The sequence below is a fragment of the Canis lupus genome, chromosome X (genome assembly GCF_048164855.1).
Source record: "Canis lupus baileyi chromosome X, mCanLup2.hap1, whole genome shotgun sequence".
NCBI lineage: Eukaryota > Metazoa > Chordata > Mammalia > Carnivora > Canidae > Canis > Canis lupus.
This window is the reverse complement of record NC_132876.1, coordinates 38,475,999-38,496,441: the sequence shown is the minus strand read 5'-3', so window position 1 is coordinate 38,496,441 and position 20,443 is coordinate 38,475,999. Positions and strand designations below refer to the sequence as shown.

Here is a 20,443-nt window from a genome sequence, read left to right as displayed (position 1 = left end):
GGGAGAGGAAAACAATAAACAAACACATGCTATGAGGGAAAATGAAGCAGAATATAAGAAAATAAGACTTCCTTATTCTTATCCTGAGAAATAACCACTCTCTTAAATTTAGTGCTTATTATTCCTGTTTTTATTACACATATACACATATTACATATATATAAAACTTGGTGATATGTATATGCATATAGATATATATGCATATGTATTTATATAATGTGTGTGTCATGTTATATTTATACATGAACAACACTGTACCTTTCAGTTTTGCTGTGTATCAAGTCTACAACAACAAGCTTGCTTCTCTTGCTCCCCTGGTTTGTATACCAGCTGGGGAAGCTTTTCTCCGTGAATTTTCACTCTGAAGATGATACTGAGGGGTAGTCTCAGGGAACATGATGTGCTCTCACATGATGGAGAGAGAGAAAGGGAGAGCAAACTCTCTGGTATCTTTCCTTGTAAGGGCACTTATAAGAGTCCTATCCTCATGACCTCATCAAAACCTAATTACCTCCCAAAGGTCCATCTCCAAATACTATCACACTGTCAGAGCTTCAACATATGAATTTGGAGGGACACAATTCAGTCTATAGCAATCCTATATTCTGTTGCATCAGTCTATTTGTTGATCCCTGTGTCAATTTTACCCTTATCAATCATTATAGCTTTGCATGAAGTCTTGATATATGAATCCAAATGTGAAAATCAGCAAGTAAAGTTACACTAAGAAAAAAAATAACAGATGGAATATTTATTGGAACCGCATGGAATTTACGGATTCATTTAGAGAGAAGTGACACATTGAAGTATCAAGTTTTTTTAATTCATGAAATGCATTTATCTCTCCTTTTAGTCTTTTCCCATGCCCTTTAGCAATGTTTTGTAACTTCCTCTACATCTTTCGTTTTAGTCTTAAGTACCTTATATTTTTGGTTGTTGTTGTGGACTGAAATATTTTTCAATGACTTTTTCCTTAAATAAGAATATTTCTAGAATTCACCATTTAGTATGATATTTGTTGAAGGCTTGATATCTGTTATCAGGTTAGGATATCCCCTTTTTAGTGCCAAGTTGCTAATACTTTCAGTAATGTCTTAGGATGGTACCAGTAAAGATAAGAGAAATAAACAGATAAGGAATGTATTTTGTACATACAATTGATAGAACCTGCACATGTATTGGAAGTAGGGACCAAGGGAAGAAAAGGAATCAGAGATTAACTTTCAAATTTTTGGCAGGAGTAATGGTTAGAGAGGGGAAAAAGGAAACTAGTAATTTTCTTTGCATAGGTTAGACTTGAGCAACCTAATCATGTTTAAATCATCATCATATATATAAGATCAGCTGGGGAGATTCTGCATCTTGAGAGGAGGCAGAAGAGCCAGAAAAGAATGAGAAGGGCCATCAAAAGAGGTAGGGGAATAACCAAATAAGTATGGTGCCATTTACTTACTAAGATTGGGATAATTATAGAAAGCAGGTTTAGGGAGGAAGGTTTGGCTCTTGGTTGTGGATATGTATGATTTGTAAAGCCTATTAGACATAAAAGTAGATATGTGGAGTATGTAGTTGGACTTATGAGCTTGGAATTCATGGGAGAAGTTTGACCCAGAAGATACTAATTTGGGAGCTATCAATATTTAAGTCAGTGTTTTTAATCATGGTTGCACATTAAAATCACATAGTGACTTACAAAATCTATACATGTACAGGCCCCATCTTGGACCACTTAAATAAGATTCTCTGAAAGTTGGCCTTGGCAATAGCAGAGTTTTAACTCTCCACCTAATTTCAGTTTGCAATCAGAGCCAAGAATCACTGGTATAGATCATTGCTTTTCAAACTTTAATGCACCTGGGAATCTAGCTAAAATGCAGATTATGATTCAGTGGGTCTGGGGTGGAGCCCAAGATCCTAAATTTCTAATGCAATCCTATGTTTTTGAACTATAGCTCACATTTTGAGTAGCAAAAGTAGGGATATTTAAAGCCATGAGAGTAGATGAACTCATCGAGGGAGTGGGTGTCAACAGAGAAAAGGTGCAAGAACAGTTATTGTTTTCCTCTCTCAATGGTTGGGAAATTGGTACAAGCACAGACCGTGTATATTATTAAATTTAAATGTATTAAGGCTTTGTGGGACAAATATATGACAAGAGCAAAAGAGTGGAACATTTATTCAAGAGATGATTACATTGATGAACTATGGACCCTAGATTGAGTAAGTAGGATGGGATCAAAGAGTTGATAGAAAGGAGATATTAAGAACATGAACTGAAAAGTTAAGAGGTGTTGGTCAGGAATGGGAGGCTTAGAATCAAGATTTAGGTGATGGTGTGTTTCTTGCTAATTTCAAGAGTGTGAGCACCAGAGATTAGTTGGAAGAAAATATAATTGGAGGTAAGGAAGCCAAAGAACTTGGAGGCCAAGAAGTTGACACAGAAGTTCACATGAATGTTGAAATTTCCAAAAGGATGGCTGACAAGAAGTAGGCCACGTGCTGAAGTACTCAATGAATGAAAGATGAGTAGGAGGCCAGGAGATGATATCAATAATGAAAATGGGATGGGACGGTCTAGTGGCCCCCAGAGATTCTGACTCAGTTAAACTGGGGTGGGACCTAGGCATCAAACTTTTATCAAAGCTTCTCAGAGGACTCTAATGTGAACCAGAATTCCAAATCACTGTTAGAATAATCAGTTTGAAGTGAAAGGTATGGAGCTGCTGAATGGTAAATGCCTACCATAGCTCCTGGGGAATGTGAAGGCCAACAGCGAATAGGAGATGCTGTCTTAGAAAGCTTAGTAAACAAAACAAAAAAAAAAAAAAAAAAAAAAAAAAAAAAAAAAAAGAAAGCTTAGTAAACAAAGAGAAGTTAAGTAACTTTCGCAGGGAGACACAGCTTGGAAATGTTTAGGCTGAGAGTCAAACCCCATCTGCCTGAACTCCAAAGCCTTGACAGTCTTCACTCTACCATGTTACCTAGGGGTCAGTATTTTAGCTCAGAAGATACAAAGAGATATCATGGAAAGAAGCCCAAAATTCCCCAAATGAGATTCTAATAGGTCACAGTGGGAAGAGGCAACATATCTCTGGAATGATTCCAATATTTACCTCTTTACCCCTCTTTTATTCCCCTTGACCTTTCTAGCAGCTTTGTTTCCTTTCTGTAGTTGCCACCATCTCTCCAGGAAGTAGACGCACTACATGAAAAAGAGACAACATTGTGGGCTGTCCTCATGGATGCCAGCTGGCCTCAATGCCCCCCTTTCCCAAGTACTGTTCTTTGGGGCCTCCTTTCTAGAGAGGGCGGAAGGAACAGGATACAGTGCTGCAGTCAAAACCAAGCATTTTGTCTCCCCCTACTGCTACCTCTTAACATATCAGCAGCTCTGTATAATGAAAATCTAAATCGTTTGTGTGCACACATAGCAACTGTTTATTTTGCTGTTAGCTTTGAGAACTCAGTGGGGGTTTGATGCATTCAGAGAAGAGATCAACACTGGGAGAGCCTAAACTCATAAGTAGACAAAATGAAAATTGAAAATGAAAATACTTATCTCTACATCTGAAAGAGAGGCCAGTAATAAATATCTGAAGCTCAGGAAATGCTTTTAAACCAAGGACATGGAGTGGAGATGACTCCTTGAAAGGGCCATGCTTCCTGTCTGCTGAGAAAGCTTTACTGGGCCTGGTAAGAGATTGATTGTGTGTTCTAGAAACAGCACACCTTTCCCCTTAAACCACCAGGTGCAATGCCTTCCGTCTTTTACAAAATGCATTCCCTATTTTCTTGAAACTTCTTTTTCTTTTTCCCCCACCAACAGGCTGCCTTGGGACCAAATACCATCCTGCAGTTTCTCCACATTAGTACTTCTACCAAAAGTGAAAGCCAGACTGAAGAAAGTCTTTATCACATTTTGAAGGGGCCAGGCCATCCCTCTTAGTGCACTGTGTTTGACGGTTTATAAAGCCTGTGCTTCTCCGCAGCTTCCTTATCCCCTCATCTACCCAGGGTTTCCTCTCATCCAACAAAAAACTTATATTGCCACCAATTCTTACAGAAGCCAAAACCCCTTTTCCAGAGGTCAGAGCCTTTCCATCTTTGTTTCCTTTGTTTCCTTTCCATCTTGGCAAAGTAGGATCCCAGTGCCTGGAATCCCCAGTCGCTACAAGTGAATGGAGGGAGCTACTCCCCTGGGAGCAGGGATAATGAGGGACTTTAGGGAGAAGACATTGACTAAGACATACCTGAGTGACTAAACACTTGCAGTATACCAAGATGTAGAAACTATAACCATACAGACATCAAAGTATGTTAATTGAGCAATTACTGCCACTATGGCATTCTTTCCTAAAAGAATGTCCCGCTGCTGAATGGGCTCTTGTGAAATAATCAGTGGATTGTGAGCTTGTCCAGATGAATAGCATCCTACCTGTCACCACCTCCTGCCAAAAGATATAAGTGTTTCCAGTAAAGAACCTGTGGTACATCACTCCATCTGTGTACACAGGTGGGAAGCATGGCAGCCAGCAAGGCATGGGACAAATCACAGTCTCTAAGGTCCTCATTTGATTCATTTGGACCTCCACCTGACCCATGATCTCTCCTTCCTCTCTGTTCAACAGTAGCCAGAGGAGGTAGGCTTAGCTTTCAAGAGTCTACTCCAGGCCACAGGGGGCAAAAACAGGCTAGTCAGACATATGCAAAAATAAGGCTTGTCAGCAAAGAAAACAGACACAGGCAGAAAGGAATTTAAATTCAAATTGAACAAGGGGTTGAATCCCTCTTTCACTATAAGCCACTAAAGGTCTGGTTTCCTCAAAGGAAAAAAAAATCCCTTTTAAATACTATCCCCTTCCCCTAGAAAAGGAGAGGAAGCATTCCAACTAGCTAGTACTTTATACAAGGTGACAGTCATTTAAAATGGTTCTTTGGAATTAATTCCTTCCTGCTCAGTCTCCTCTTTAGGGTGTAACTACTTCCCAGTGTGTTCGAGTGTCTGGACCATGTAGGCTTCCTGAACTCTAAAAAGCACAGGGTTCCTGAAGAGCAATGTATAAGGGAATGATAGTGTCAAGGGCCAAGTACACTCACTGAGCTGTTATTTTCCATTTGCTCCTCCCACCCCCAAAGTCCATTCTGTGCTCTTATTATTTGCCATGTTCTGTACCAAAGTTGACCTCAACAGATTGTAGCAACAGGGTTCTTTGCTAGCTGGCATCTGGCTAGGTCTCACTAATGGTGGGCACTGGCAGGAGATCAGAGTGTCAAGAGAGTGAGATTTTATGCCCCTCTCCCCTCGTCCCACCAGCTATGTTGCATTTAAGCAGAGTCCACATTATGCTACCTCAAGTCGCAGCTCTTATCAGGCAGCTCCCCTCTTGCACCAGAATAGCTCTTGCTGGGTTCCAACAGTTTCTTCCCCTTGTCCTTTAAGTCCTAGGGGTAATAACAGCTCCTCACTGTTCATAGTATCTCTATGTCTCACTAGCACCAGCAGGTCCTTTAATCCTACATATTCCACCATAAATGGCCCCCCATCAGGATGGCTGGGTGGCTCAGCGGTTGAGCATCTGCCTTCAGCTCAGGGCGTGATCCCATGGTCCTGGGATCGAGTCCCACATCTGGCTCCCTGTATGGAGCCTGCTTCTCCCTCTGCCTATGTCTATGCCTGCCTCTCTCTCTGTGTCTCTCATGAATAAATAAATAAAATCTTTTTAAAAAATAAAATAAAATAAATGGTCCCCCCTGCATTAAGCTCATCTTGGCTAAGTAGACCTTACTGAGTATGCCATCTATTTTCTGCCAAGACCCTGGCTTAAAGATATATACCACTTCCACAAATTCCATCCCACAGAATTCCAGAAGGTTCCCTATCTTGAGAAGAGAGATCACCTGATCTGTCTTTTCTAAGGAGAGTGGTCTGCCTTTTCTCAAATGCTTGACATATTCTCCATATCATGGAGTTTCCTAAGTTCAAGTTGCATTATTTTATCTACCTAATAAAAATGAGGTTGAGCTGATTCCATTTTGTTTTACCTGTTCTTAGTCATCTTCTTAGTCATCTTTCTTATAATTGCAAACCAAATTACACTGCTTCCTTTCCAATGAGGCATGTGCAACTCCCTTACCTTAAATACTTAATCCAGTTCCATGAGGAAGATAATTCTTGACACCAATTCAATCATCAGTTATTCCTCTAGTATTCCCCCCTGGGTGATAGGAACCACCATATCCCAAAGTGGTCATCTGCAAACTTTCACTTGCCCTCACCTACATGTATCCATTAGACTAAGTGCTGTGGGTCCTAATTCCTAAATATCTTTTTTCACATTCATCCATTTGCTCAAGCCCCACAGTTACCACCTTAATCAGGACTGGTTCCTTTTACACCTGGATTACCAAAACATCTCTAGTTTCTCCCTATTCTCTTTCATTCTCTTTACTTTTGTCAAACTGATCTTTGAGAAAACATAAATATGTTCATGTCACTTCCCTTCCAATGGTGCTCCTTTAGGATAAAATCCAAACTCCCTGTCCTGGGGTAGAAAGCCTCGTGGAATCTGAGCAGTATCTCCCTTTTCAGCTTCATTTTTGGCCAACTCACTTTGTATAACCTTATTCATTGCTTTCATAATGGTTCCATATTCTTTCATGTCTCCATGCTCCTGGTTTTCCTGCTCCTTTGTCTAGTACCCTCTTGCTTTTGCTGACTAACTGTCCCTACTCAGCTCTCAGACTTATCTTAGGCATCATCCTTCCTATGAAGTTTTCTCATGAACCCCCTCGCCTCAAGTTGATTTAATAGCCTCTCTACATGATCCCTTAGCCCCCTCTACTTCACTTACTAGCACTTAGACTCCATGCAACACACAGGCAATCATTTATCTACATGTCTGTCGATGCCCACCACTATCTCTTTTAGGGTGAGAAACTGTTTCTTCCTTTTATCCATAGCACTTAGCACAAAGTATGGCATACAGTAGGATACTCAAGAGATATGTTCTGAATGAGTGACTAGATGAATGAATGAGCTCATGAATGAAGTATATACTTGAATTCACTTACCTACATAAGGTCAATATCAGGACCCTGACCCTTGAAATGGCATGTAACTAATAAGGCCAATTTTTGCTAGTTCTCCCCTTCCAGGTAGGGCTGCACCTAAACCACTTTGGAGTGATTAAGAATAGAAACAGATGAGCTGGCCTTTTGAGTCACAGGCTCTCCCTAATCCCTAAAGCAATTGTTAAAGAACAATAGAGCTGGCCTGAATTAATAGGGGAGGGGGAGACAAATTCTGTCCCTGGGAGACACCAAGTTCTTCTACATTGTCTGTCAGCTTTGAGCACCGATGGGATGGAGGCCAGCCCTAAAAATATATCAGCCCTAGTTGAAATCAGAGCTGTGCTCTTTCATGTCTAATTCACTCCTAGTATGATGGAGGGAAAGGCATTTGATGAGCAATCTTAGAAACAGAAAGAGAAACTTATATCATGCAAGGAATGACTATAGGGACAAAAGGCTACTGTGAATTTCCTAGTCAATAAAAATGAACTCTAATAGAAATTTTAATAAGGTGCCAGCAGAAACATCTTTGTCATCATCATTGTGAATTCATGTTTATTGAGTGTACAGCAAATGCTAGTCTCTGCTCAGAACACTGGATGAACGCCATTTCTGTATCTATAAGGGATTAGGGAATACTTGCCACTATTTTGATGCCAGTCACCCAGTCAGAACACAAAATGAACTCTTATGAATATTCTAAAGCATAATGAGGAAGGGGTTTTAGATTCTATGCAACTATCCTTGATTAGTGTTTTCCCCATTGTGAGTCACCTGCTCCATAGGCTTCCCCACAACTGGAAAGGAAAAGAAGCAAGAGAAAATAGGAAGAGTTAAGGTATAGTCCTGAGAAGGTTGCAAAAATTTGAACAGTAGCATTCCATAGACGTTTGGATATGGCAATAAATACCAGGGGGAGGGCCATATACATGGAGTGTAGGAACCAGCCCTGTTCATCTCCTGGTCCTTCCCTGCACATGTGTTCCTACACAGCCTTTAAGTGATAGACAGGAGCTGTAGAACTCTGAAGATCTGCCTGATTGTGAAGTTACCTTTCAGGTGAGGATCTTCTCCTTATTTTGCATAAAGGAGCACTCTGGGACTTGAGGGCTAGTGGGTACTCACCAGCTAGGTAAACATTTAAGAGAATCATTGTTCTTGATGAATTTTGTAAATAGCCACTGACCTACTGGCTTATGGGAAGGTGGAAATGAATGGTGAGTTAAAAAGCATGCAAACAGGAGGCCACATTACTGGCCTCTTTTCAAGGCTCTCTTCCTTTCTCTTTCCCACCCTCTCCAATCTTCTGCCAAAACTCAAGGTTTGAGGCAGTGGTCAAGCTCCATGGCATAAGAATTGGTGTTCCTCATGATACTCTCTGCCAACATGACAGGCTTGGGGTTTCTTCCAGCAAAGCAAGAAAGCCAGGTACAGATCAACATGGCTGCAGCTGCTCCACCTCCAGCACAGTAATAGGCCCAGCCAAGCCGACAGGTACCTGTAGAAATAGGGACAGAGACATGAGGATTGGGTTGTCTTCTCAGACATTCTCCTTGGGGTGTTAGGATTAATGTGAAACTATGAAACTGAGTGCAACTGGGCTTCTTGTTTCTTCTTTTCCTTTTTTGCTAATGGCTGGTATTTGCTTTAGTAAGAAGTTATAAAATGTTATTTTGTTGCAGTAGGAACCTGAGGGTGGTGTGGGTGGTAGTGGTGGTGGTACTGCTAATGAAGTTGATGATAAGAACAACTTGATCAAGTGTCAAGAACTATGCAAAACTCCTTAGACATACATCCCATTGATCATTACAGTAACTATATGAAATAGGCACTCTTTATTATCTCTGTTTTATGTAGGATGAGGTAACCTGAGGCACAGGTTAAGGCAATTGTGAAAGATCACACAGCAGTAGAGTCAGGATATAAACCCTGGCAAATCTCTACTCTAAAGCTCTATATTTTTCACCACACAGATGTAATGCAGTACAGGGTCTATTTCCAAAGAACCATTTTTTTTCTGCATCATCAGGAGATTTGACAGGCACAAAAATAAAAATCCCTTGCCCCTTGTTACATGCCTTTATCTTAACCTACCCCTTTCAGCATCTCCAGGGAAAAAATACGCATTGGAATCAAGGCAGAGCTTGTAAGGTGGTAGTTTCATTTTGAAGGGTAATAGGAAAGGTCACCTGCTCAAAAATATCCACTCCACCACCTGCCTTTCTATCATAGGTAGATTCTGTCCTTTGAAATATTTGTGTTTTCTCAGAGAATATTCCATCCAAAAATGTCAATGCCCAAAGAAAGAAGGAGAGCCATTAATTTATAAGGGAACAGAGTAACAATGAATTGTTAAAATCAAGTGCTTAAGCAAACAAGACTCCAGAAATTGGAGTAGATGCCAGTAATGGAAAATTGCAGAGGGGCCCCAAGAAAAGAGGTAGGCAGTGACCACCTACTTCACAGTCTTGCAGAAAGCTACTCCTGACTACAGTCAGTTGGAGATGTCAAGACTGATGTTGACAATTTACTTCCTAATAACCAATTGTTTCTGTTCACATGGTGTTCAGGAACCTTAATTTTCCTTCCTTTAATTGACTAGTTGGCATGTCATATAAAGAGTATAAGATGGCCCCAAGTTAGACTCCTTTGTTCCTCCGTTCAGGCCAGCCTAATTTATCCTCAATTTCTTATCTCAGAAATAGTGTTCCTACCACCACCAAATTATTATTCATACTCTCTTTCCTGCCAGAAACAGCTTCTTTCCTCTTATTCACCAATTCATATCTTTCTCAGAACACTATCCAGTACTTTCAGGAAGCTTTCCCACATTGACGCCAGTGGGCTCAAGTCACCTCAACCAGGTAACCCTCCAAGAGTTTGTTCATGCATCCCTTACGTGGGTGTACTGTTTGACAAATTAAGAGGAAAATTTACATATCATATATTTTTCATCTGCCTTTTACCCTCTTCCAGATTGTTGGCTCAACAGTGCAGATGTATTTGTATCTTTCTTGATAATGCCTCCCATGCTCTGTTAACAGTGGGTGATCATTATATATATTTTAGCCTAACAATACTCCAAAGATGGATACACTTGAATTTTTAATCCTCAACATCCAAACCTATGGCTTAAATTTTTTATTAAACTTATAAAACCAGCTATAGTACTATTCTATTTGTTCCTGGAATGTGCTACAGTCCTTACTACCATAAGGCCTATGCATATTCCATTGCCTACAATGCTTACTGCATGTGCACATAAAAACAAATACTTCCCACCACTCTCTGCCTAGTCAATGTTCAGTCATTCGTCAAAGCTTAGCCCAATCATAAATCCTTAGCAAAGCCTTCCCTGACTTCCCTAAGTCAAATTCCTTCATCAGAGGTCTTCATTAGCATTGTGTATACTTCCTTCTATACTTGAATGAATGAGTGAATCCCTTATCCCTTGCCATGGCCAATGTGACAATTTTAGTTCCTTAGCAGAGATAGTACTCTACCAATAGATGGTGGCAGTCATATAACTTCTTGAAGTCCGATGGCCCTGTACAAAAAATACTAGTGAGAGCCAGACTATAGTAGATATGGAAACAATGCAATCCTTAGACAGAGAACCCTTCTTAGAAAAAATAATCCAACTATCTACAAAGTGGCCTCAATATGAACAATAAAGCTGGGACTCTGAGAAGAGTCCACTGATGAATATCATATTGAGGAAGCAGCCAATAAATTTGTACCCTCCCCCTACCTTGTCACACCTCCCCTTAGAATACACACATACTCACTAAAAGTAGGAGGTTTTACACAATGCTTTGAGTTTCACAAGGTGAAAATTCTAGATGGGCAAACCTTCAACTTCAGCCATCCTTAGGGAAGGCTGCAGGTTTTATTGTGCCCATTTCACAGACAGGAATGTAAGGCTTAGTTGACAGGCCTGGGAACTCTCTCAGAAGCAGGGAGGTAGAAGCAGGGATCCAGACCAAAGTCTCTACTATCAATCTGGTACTCTGCCGTCTACTGGTTTCCTCATCCCCCGAAAGCCATTTTTCTCTTCCAGGACCCTTGACCTGTAAGCCCTAAAGAGGAGGAATCTAAATTAATTTGTAATAGGTTCACCTGAGCTTCTCTCATAATCCCTCTAACCAAAATCTCCTGTGCTTACATGGTAGAGTAGACAGGAGCCAGCTCTGGGGTGGACCCAACTTCCTCTTCTCTGGCATGCTCCCAATGTAGTCTAGACAAGGCATCAGAAGTCTCATTCTTTCTTGAGTTGCTTGTCAGGTCATCCCTCCATGAGAGTAGCAGGGATATTTTTATTATATACATGCACCCTGGGATCAGGAAAAGAGTTGTTTCTGTAAATGAAAGGAATAAATGCATAGCATGCGATTCCCCCAAAGCCCTAGGCAGGAAGAAACCTGACAGAGTGGGCAGCTCCAGAGTGAAGAGCTAGCTAACAGGACTTGATTAACCTTATTACAGTCAGGTCAGAGCCAGGTATCACAGGAGCCAGCACCAAAGTGCTCCCCTTGCCACAACAAATGCACTCAGACTTGCCTTTCACAGAGACTCCTGTTAGGCCACTGAACAGCACCTTAACTCTAAGCTGCTCCATGTAGGTTGCCCAGGAGAAATAGAGTAAGTAGATCTTCTATCCAACCTTCTCCCAACAACCCTACCTGTTATCTGCCTGAGGAAATAGAGAGGTTATATCAGTAGCATTGCAAAAGGAGGGGGGAAAAGCAAACCTTTCAAGAACTATATATTCAAGTTGAGAGCTGCTGTCAATATTCACCTACTTCACAGAAAGTTTGGACATTGGTCCAATAGCCTATAAAGGAATTTGTGTTTTCTATGGAAGGGTGCAAAATAAGGAGCAGTGACAATGAACTATCACCCTTCACCTCCAATCACTCTTTAGTGAAGTCCATGGACCATCACCAATTCCTAAATCCTACTCTCTGAAGCATCATTGATTATTCATCTAACGAACATTTGTTAAGAACATATTATGTGCCAGACACTTTGGATACACCATCCTATTTGATTCTCATGACAGCCACAATTATTATCATTAACAGATGAGAAGACAGAGTCTCAGAGAGACAAGTTACTCTGTCAACTTACAAGTGTCAGAGTTCAGATGTGAATGCCAACACTGAAAGTCCATGGTCATCTATTTTAACCATGCCAGGAGAGTGGAGCCAAGGATACAAGTTACTGTGGTCTAAGATTTATGGGAAAGTATGCCTTCAACTAATCACTTCAGCTTTCTGTGTCTCAATTTCCTTTGCTTTAAGTGAAGCAAATTCTGCCAGACAGATTTTTAAAAGCCCCTTCCAACCTAAAATTTCCATTTTGCTATGAACATGATAAATGCTTTAAGAGACATATGATGGAAATACTATAGGAACATCTAAGAAAAGAAGAATTATTTGTGTCTGGGAGAATTCAGGCTCAGATAATGGTTTTGCAGGGAAGATAGCATTTCAACTTGACTTTAGCAGTGGGAAGTGGGCATTCTAGGCAGTGGGAGTGGTTGGTGTGAGCAAAGTTATATAAGTGAGAAAGTTGACCACATGTTTCAGAAACAGTACTCCATTCAGAGTTGCTTCAGAAAAAGAGCTGTAGTTGGCAAATAATAAGCTGACTCTAGACCAGGAGGAGCCATGAAATCTGGCATCTTTCTCATGAGCAATGGGGAATCATGGAAATTTTCTGATCAGAGGATGACATGATAAAACACGGTTTCTCAACCTTGGCACTATAGATATTTTGGCCCCCCAAAAAACCTTTGTTGTATTGGAGTGAGGTGAGGTGAGGTGTGGTGGGGTGGGGAGGGTTGTGTTGTGTATTGTAGCACCCTGGCCTCTACCTACTAGATGCCTGCCCCTTATCCCTCCCCTCTGAGTTATGGAAACCAAAAATATCAGCAGACATTGTCAAGTATTCCTGGAAGCAGGGGTGGAGTGAATTGCTTTCCATTAAGAATAACTGAGTTAGAAGTATAGTTTGGGAAGATTAACCTACAATCTCTGTATAAAAGGGATTGGAGGCAGTTGTATACTCTAGGAAGAGACCACTGAACCAGAGGACAGGGATGCTGGTACACATCCAACAATACATAAAATAGCTTCCCACAACAAAAAATGATCTGGCAAAAAATGTCAGTATTTTTGAGGTCAAGCAACCCTCATCTAGGTAAACATCAAATATTTACACTTTGAATTACCTCCAAAATGAATCTTGATGACTGAAAATTAGGCTAGCAGAATGGAATCTTCTTCCTTAAAAACAGCTGTGCATGGTTTCCTACTGACCTGGGAAGCTGACTGGAACTGGAGCATGGTTAGCTTTGAGAATTCTAGTATGCTAGCCCAGGGAAGCTGGGGAAGGTTAAGGAGAGAGATCTCACAAGGTATTCAGGAGGAAGCACTGATTCCCTGGGAATCAGGAGACAGGAGTCTGAAGAAATCTCTTAACCCCATAGGATTTCAGCTCTCTCACTCTTAAAATTGGAGAAAGTAGTTAAGTGCCTGCCTGAAGACAGAGCAATAAAGACTAGATGAGTTCTTGAGGTCCCTTTCAGAAATAGCCAGGCTCACTGCTGCCTCACCTTTCAGATTGACTCTACCAATTCTAAGCCTCCATGCTAGAATTGTTCTTCATGTCCTCAGAAAATAATACAGTGAGCTGACACCACAGCTGGGGATTGTCTCTACATACATACATAGGTATCTGTGAAGAGAAAGATTGGGTGGTAGGATAGGGAGAGAAAAGAGGTCCTAACTGCAAATTAGCTTTATGCAAAGTTTCTAGAGGATCCCTGAGAGAAGCTTGTTCCTTTTTTGCTCTTCTGTATAATTTCTAACACTCTATCTGTGAGTCATTCTATTCCAGTGTTGAATTTGCTGTGACAAGATCCCTCATAAAAGTTATTAAATCATCACTCAGCAGTGGGCCTGACATTTAAATCAAGACACATTGCTTTTATTCCAAGTTGCAAATCAAATTGGTTTGGAGTTTGACTTTATTTTCTTTGATTCAGCATTAAGTTATATTATTACATCTCTGCTGTTTAGAGAACAAATTGTCACTGGCTGCTACTTAAAGTGACCCCCCTCTCCATAGAGCCCCAGTCCTATGTCCTTAGGGACATGGTATCTGGCCAACTGTAAATCGATCATTATGAACTACTGGGAGGAGTTAGCCACTGGCTGATGCTTTTGGTGGGGTCTAGTATTGGCATGGGTATCAGAATTGGGAATCAGAGTAGGAAAGAGTCTAACAGAGAGGCTCTCTTTGCAGAGGCCATGCTCAGAGTGCCAGCTTAAAACCCAACAAGCTGGAGAACTAATCTAAAGAAAGGAGTCCTGCTTGGAGAAAGAGGGAAAAGGCATAGGAGAATAAACCCACTTTGGAAGACAGTTTGACAAATTCTTATAAAACTAAAGATACTTATACCATATGATCTAGAAATCATGTTCTTTAGTATATATCCAAAGCAGTTGAAAACTTATGTCCACACAAAAACCTGCACTAGAATGTTTATAGCAATTTTATTCATAATTGCCAAAACTCAGAGGCAACCAGGATATCCTTCAATAGGTGAATGGATAAATTTACACTGGTACATCCAGACAATGGAATATTATTTTTTTTAAATACATTTTTATTTATTTATGATAGTCACAGAGAGAGAGAGAGAGAGAGAGAGGCAGAGACACAGGCAGAGGGAGAAGCAGGCTCCATGCCGGGAGCCCAACGTGGGATTCGATCCCGGGTCTCCAGGATCACGCCCTGGGCCAAAGGCAGGCGCCAAACCGCTGCGCCACCCAGGGATCCCGACAATGGAATATTATTGAACACTAAAAAGAAGTGAGCTATCGAGATGCCTAGGCAGCTCAGCGGTTGAGCATCTGCCTTCTGCTCAGGGCTTGATCCCAGGGTCCTAGGATTGAGTCCCACACTGGGCTCCCCACAGGGAGCCTGCTTCTCCCTCTGCCAATGTCTCTGCCTCTCTGTGTGTGTCTCTCATGAATAAAAAAATAAAATCTTTAAAATAAAAAAAAGAAGTGAGCTATCAAGCCATCAAAAACGTGGAGGAAACTTAAATATATATTATTAAGTGAAAAGCCAAACTGAAAAAGCTACATACTGTAGGATTCAAACTATATAACATCTGAAAAAGGAAAAAACTATGGAGATGGTAAAAGGATCAATGGTTGCCATGAGTTGGTAGGTCTGGGGAAAGATGAAAAGGCAGGGCATGGATAGTTGATAGGGGAGTGCAAATACTCCGTATGATAGTATAATGGTGGATACATGTCAATATATATTTGTGCAAATGTATAGAATGTACAACACCAAGAGTGAACCATAAAGTTATGGTCTTTGGGTGACTATGGTGTGTCAATGTATGCTGATCAGTTGTGAGAAGTATACCACTCTGGTGGAGGATGTTGATAAAGGGAGAGGCTATGCATGTGTAGGGGCAGGGGGCATATGGGAAATCTCTGCACCTTCCCCTCAAGTTTGCTATGAATCTGAAATTGCTTTATTAAAGTCCTCATTTAAAAAAATGAAGTACAAAAATAAAATAAAAATAAAATAAATGAAGTAAGTCTGTCTTTTGGGTTTTTCAAGTATTCCTTTTTAGAAAATCATCTGATAGAAGTCTAGGCCCCTGAAAGTTTGGAGGAAGAGACAGAGAAGCAAGGATGTAGCAAGTACATAATGACCACTAACACTTCCAACACTGACTAGCCTAGATTAAATGGAATTTTCGGATAATATGACGTTTTGATTTGATGAAAGTGTTACCAAAAGTCTAATTCTAGGAGCTAATACTCTAGGAAAAGGCATGCTGTGACCCAGGATCAGAGGTCAGGAGCCCTGGATATGTAGTAAGAAAGAGGCTGGTGGAGGGGATGAGGACTGTGAAGTAGCTTGGAGCTTTGGGGTAGGGCAAGAAGGATAAAGCTGTTTAACAATGTAAACAGCTTTGGGGTGTGGACTGTAGACTATATTCCCATACAAAGATGACATCCAAATTCTAGGAACTCATGTCGTCAGGATTTGGGGAGGTAGTTCAGGTAGAATGCAAAAAGAACAATACTAATATTGTTTTATCATCTTATATACTCCAATAATCAGGGCACTTGAGAGACATTGCTCTGGCCTCAGAGGCAAAATAAAGGAAGAAGTGACCCCAAGGATGGAGGAGGATCTGCAGTGGGAACCAGAATATTGCCCTCAACTTCACCTTCCAGAGTAGATGGAACAGATATGCAGAGATGTCTGTCTAGGAGCCACCTGAGGGGCCTTCACAGCCTTCATCATTTCAAACCAGGCTGCCTGCACTGGCCCTGAGAGCAGTTACCTCAGCTACAGAGAGATACCTCAGATTCCTTTGGAATTCTATGGAGGGAAAGAAGAAGAACTAGAGAGAGATCTACAGAAGAAAGAATCTAAGGGAGAGTCAATGGAGTAGGTGGAAGAAGAAGAAAAGAAAGGCAGGGAGAGTTTGCTTAGAAAACCTTAGTATAAGATTAGAACACTAGAGAATCTGGTACCTAGGGACAGAGTGGAGAGGTTGAGCTCTTCAACAGACCTCTTCTTAATAAAGATGGAGTTTTTTTCCAGAGCAGACCCAGCTCAGGAAAATCAGCTGCTCCTCTCATCACTGTAGCACCATCTGAGCTTATGAAACCAGGGCTGCAACCCACCTCCCAAATTGTTGTTTGGTGTGTATGGTGGGGGGGGGGGAGGATAGGGTTGCTATTTGCTTATTCAACATATTTTTGCCATGGGGACTTGCATTTTGTATTAAGCAGGCAGCAAGGGTTTGGAAGAAGCTGGTGGTCCCATCTGTTCAGAGGGTCCCATCTGTTCTATAGGGTCTCCATAGGTAGCAGCATAAAAATATTTTCAATGCAGCCAAGCTAAATGAAGAGAGAACTTTCTCTGCTAGGTTCAGGATGGATGAATAATTGTAAAAAATAAAGCAAAGCCAATGAATTCAAGGACAATTGCCAAACACCCTTTCCCCACCCCCACCCCACTGTAGCCCCCAGTGAAAAGATAGCCAAAACCATGAGGATAGCTCTCTTCTCACTCTCCAGGCTAAGCATGAGTATCAACAGAAGACCAGACTGGAGGCCCAGAACCCACTGAAGATTCCAGAAGCCTGTTAGGCTCCCTTGCCAGAGAAAAAGGCAAAACAAAAAAAAATCCTTTGAAAAACTTCAGTAATTCAGGTAACCATGTTTTTGTTAGTAGCCACTGTTTCTAGCTACTTGCTAGAAAGTCAGGGTAGCACTCAATAAAGAGCCAAATCCTCATGGTGACAGAGATGCCTTGATATGGTTGATTGTTTTCTCTTACACTTTGCCAAAAAAATTGAACCCTGCCATTGAAACCTTCCCCAGCACTAGTAAGCATTTGCTTCTGACTCATCCTTGTATGTTGTCAACCAGTCTTTCCTATTTATGTTATTTCTTACATAGCTATCCTGAGGTTTAGTTACTCCAATCATCTTTTCTCTTCAATGGGGGATAAAGGCAAGGAAGCATGTCTCAGGTCAACTTAAATTGTGCTTCTGGGTCTTTCGAGATTGTCCCCCACTCGCCCCTGAATAAACCTTCATGTCACTCTATGTTGTTCTTTTTATAGCTCATCAAACTACACTTGCAACAGCATTTCAGAAGAGATTTGGAAATTGCTATAGACTGAATGTTTGCATCTCCCCAAAACTCATGTGTTAAACCCTAATGCCCAATGTGAATGTATGTGGAAGTGGAGCCTTTGGGACACCTCATGACACTTAGGTCATGAGGGTGAAGGCTTAATAAATAGTATTAGTGCCCTTATAAAAGAGACCCCAGTGAACTCCCTTCCCCCTTCTGCCATGTGAAGACACAGCAAGAAACTGCCACATATGAATCAGGAAGAAAGAATTCACCAGACACTAAATCTGCTGGCACCCTGACCTTGGACTTCTTAGCCTCCAGAACTATGAGAAAAATATTTGTTGTTTATACATCATTCAGTCTTTGGCATCTCTTACAACAGTCCAAACAGACTAAGACAAGTACTTTCCTCAAAGAGACTAGTAAAAAACCAAGTTCTGGACCTGCTTGACTCAGCATGTACTCTGTAAGATACTTGGCCTCTTAGAAATTGGCCCCTCTCCTCTAGCATCTGCTCAATAGATTTCTGATTGCATCCACTTGAACTTTTTCAGTTAATAAAGTCACCGTGGTAAGCTCTTTAAATACATTGTTCTCACATAGGTAAGATCAACAAACTAGATTGAGTAAAAGGGAGCCAGAGACAGAAGTGGAGCAAGTAAACAGACTTAGTGTGATAAGTGCTGTGACATAGAGCAATACAATGACACAGATGAGGGGCATCAAGTTCAGTTCTAAGGGGGCAAGGAGTTATCAAGAAAAAGTAGGAAGTTAGCTCACTGAGGAAGAGAAGAGTATTCCTAACAATGGAAGAACACATGCAAAGTTGCAAAGGTTTGAAAGAATGTGGTATTTTCAGGGCGATGGGGCAAGAGGAGGAGCTTGAGTGTTAGTGGAAGTGATGGCCAAGGTCCCTATAGACCATGCTTCCCGAATCCTTTTCCTGTAGGCAATGGGGAACCATTGCTAAAGAATAACACCAGATTTGCATTTTTGAAAGATCACTTTGGCCACAGAATGTGAGATGGACCAAGAAAGTGGTGTGGAGTATCTTCAGGAATATGGAGAAAGTCAGAGTTTTTTTTCTATAAAATAGATGAAAAAGATTGATAAGAGAAAGAAAATGGATTCTAGAGTTCTCAAGTGCTTTAGCAGTATTTAATACTTCTGATGATTGATATCATTATGGTTTGGGATTAAAATTATTATAGTTGTATTTAATAAATGTCTATATATGTATATATATATTTATATATATTTATATATATAAAATGTCTCCTCAAAGCTTCTTGAAGACTATGTTTTTCAATTCTTAAAATGCTATAATGCTATGCAGTGTGTATATATATGTATAATATATGTTAAATATGTAAATTATATAAAATATATATTTAATAAATATTAAATATGTATAGATATATTAAAAATAAATATTTATATATATATAAAATGTCTCCTCAAAGCTTCTTGAAGACTATGTGTTTCAATTCTTAAAATAATGTACAGTGTCTCATTCAGTATCTTATATATGGTAAGTGTCCATAATATGCTTACTGAGTGACTGTTATATACTTTTTTTTCTGACTGGACTAGGTCGCTTTATTGGGGAAAGCCAGGATTATAATGGACTTAAGAGTTGGCATGGAGGCCCTTTTTCTTGCCAAAGGTGGGTACAACATTGACAAAGTGCCAGTTGCACTGCAGCCTCCGCTTGGCTCAGCTTGTCTTCTTCTGTTTCCCCTATTTGGCCACCTTGGGAGTTTGCCTTCTTACTTTCCCAACATGGGCCAGGGAACCATGGACTTCACCTCCAAGTATGCGGCCTGCTACTTCCAGGGTGATCAGAGCCTCCACTCCACACTGACCCAGGATAGCCTCATCCTCTAGGGGATATGCCTGTCAGGATCAAGACTTGATCTTCTGGACTGATGTCCTCCAGCAAGACTGAACAGCAGCCGCTGCATCCTCTACTGCAAAGATGGAGTCCAAAAAGAGGAAGGAGCAAGGGCACACATGTCCTCACCTCCTGCAGCATGCCACATCACTGCTCTACTTTTATATATTTCTGCCAGAATCTTCGAATTCTTATTAATGCTAGAATATCAGACCAGGCAAGCCGATACACCTCAAGATTCAGGAGCAGGTGCACCCTCATTCTAGCCATTGACTTAGCCCCATATCTGCAAGACCAGGTTTGAACATCAGCTATTTATATCCATGTTCCATTGGCCAATAGATATAGACCCTAAATGCTCTCCTTGGGCCCAATATGTCTGGGTAACAATCAATGCCACAAATAATACCACCCGATATGTGTATAGCATTTTACAATTTACAAGGCACCTATTCTATCCATTATTTCATTTAATCCTTTTTTATTTGTTTTATTCATTCATCCTTTGGCAGGAATGTCATTATAGAGAAAGTCATTGAGCAGACAGATAAGTATATGATAAAGATTGCCACTTAGCCAGAGAGTTGAGACTGGGCCAGGTCCATGTGTGCCCAGGAAGTCATATGGCACATGAACATGAGGATGGCAGAGAATGGTATTTGCAACCATGACCTGTTATTTACAAACTGAAACTATGGACAAGTCATTTAACATTTCTGAGTTTTAGCAGTCCTATGGACACAATGGAAGTGACACCACAGAGCAGCTGTGAAGGTCAAATGAT

General features: G+C 40.8%; 2 protein-coding genes across 4 annotated transcripts in view; one reads left to right on the top strand and one right to left on the bottom strand.

The window, feature by feature from the left end:
• RTL4 (retrotransposon Gag like 4) overlaps positions 1 to 20,443 on the top strand; it is a 494,612-nt gene that overhangs the window by 471,655 nt on the left and 2,514 nt on the right. Inside the window, exon 3 of the transcript XR_012026642.1 lies at positions 19,359 to 19,431. The gene's annotated coding sequence lies outside the window, so the exon portion shown is untranslated. The remainder of the gene's footprint in view (positions 1 to 19,358; positions 19,432 to 20,443) is intronic.
• The window catches only part of LHFPL1 (LHFPL tetraspan subfamily member 1), a 54,369-nt gene continuing 41,534 nt past the window's right edge, over positions 7,609 to 20,443 (bottom strand). For 2 of the 3 annotated variants that reach the window (XM_072817754.1, XM_072817752.1), the window contains 2 exons: positions 11,237 to 11,405; positions 7,609 to 8,569 (listed from right to left, as the gene is read on the bottom strand). In XM_072817754.1, coding sequence (XP_072673855.1) covers positions 8,407 to 8,569; positions 11,237 to 11,405 — 332 coding nt within the window. In that variant the 3' untranslated portion in view covers positions 7,609 to 8,406. The remainder of the gene's footprint in view (positions 8,570 to 11,236; positions 11,406 to 20,443) is intronic. The other variant, XM_072817755.1, reaches the window with a different exon arrangement.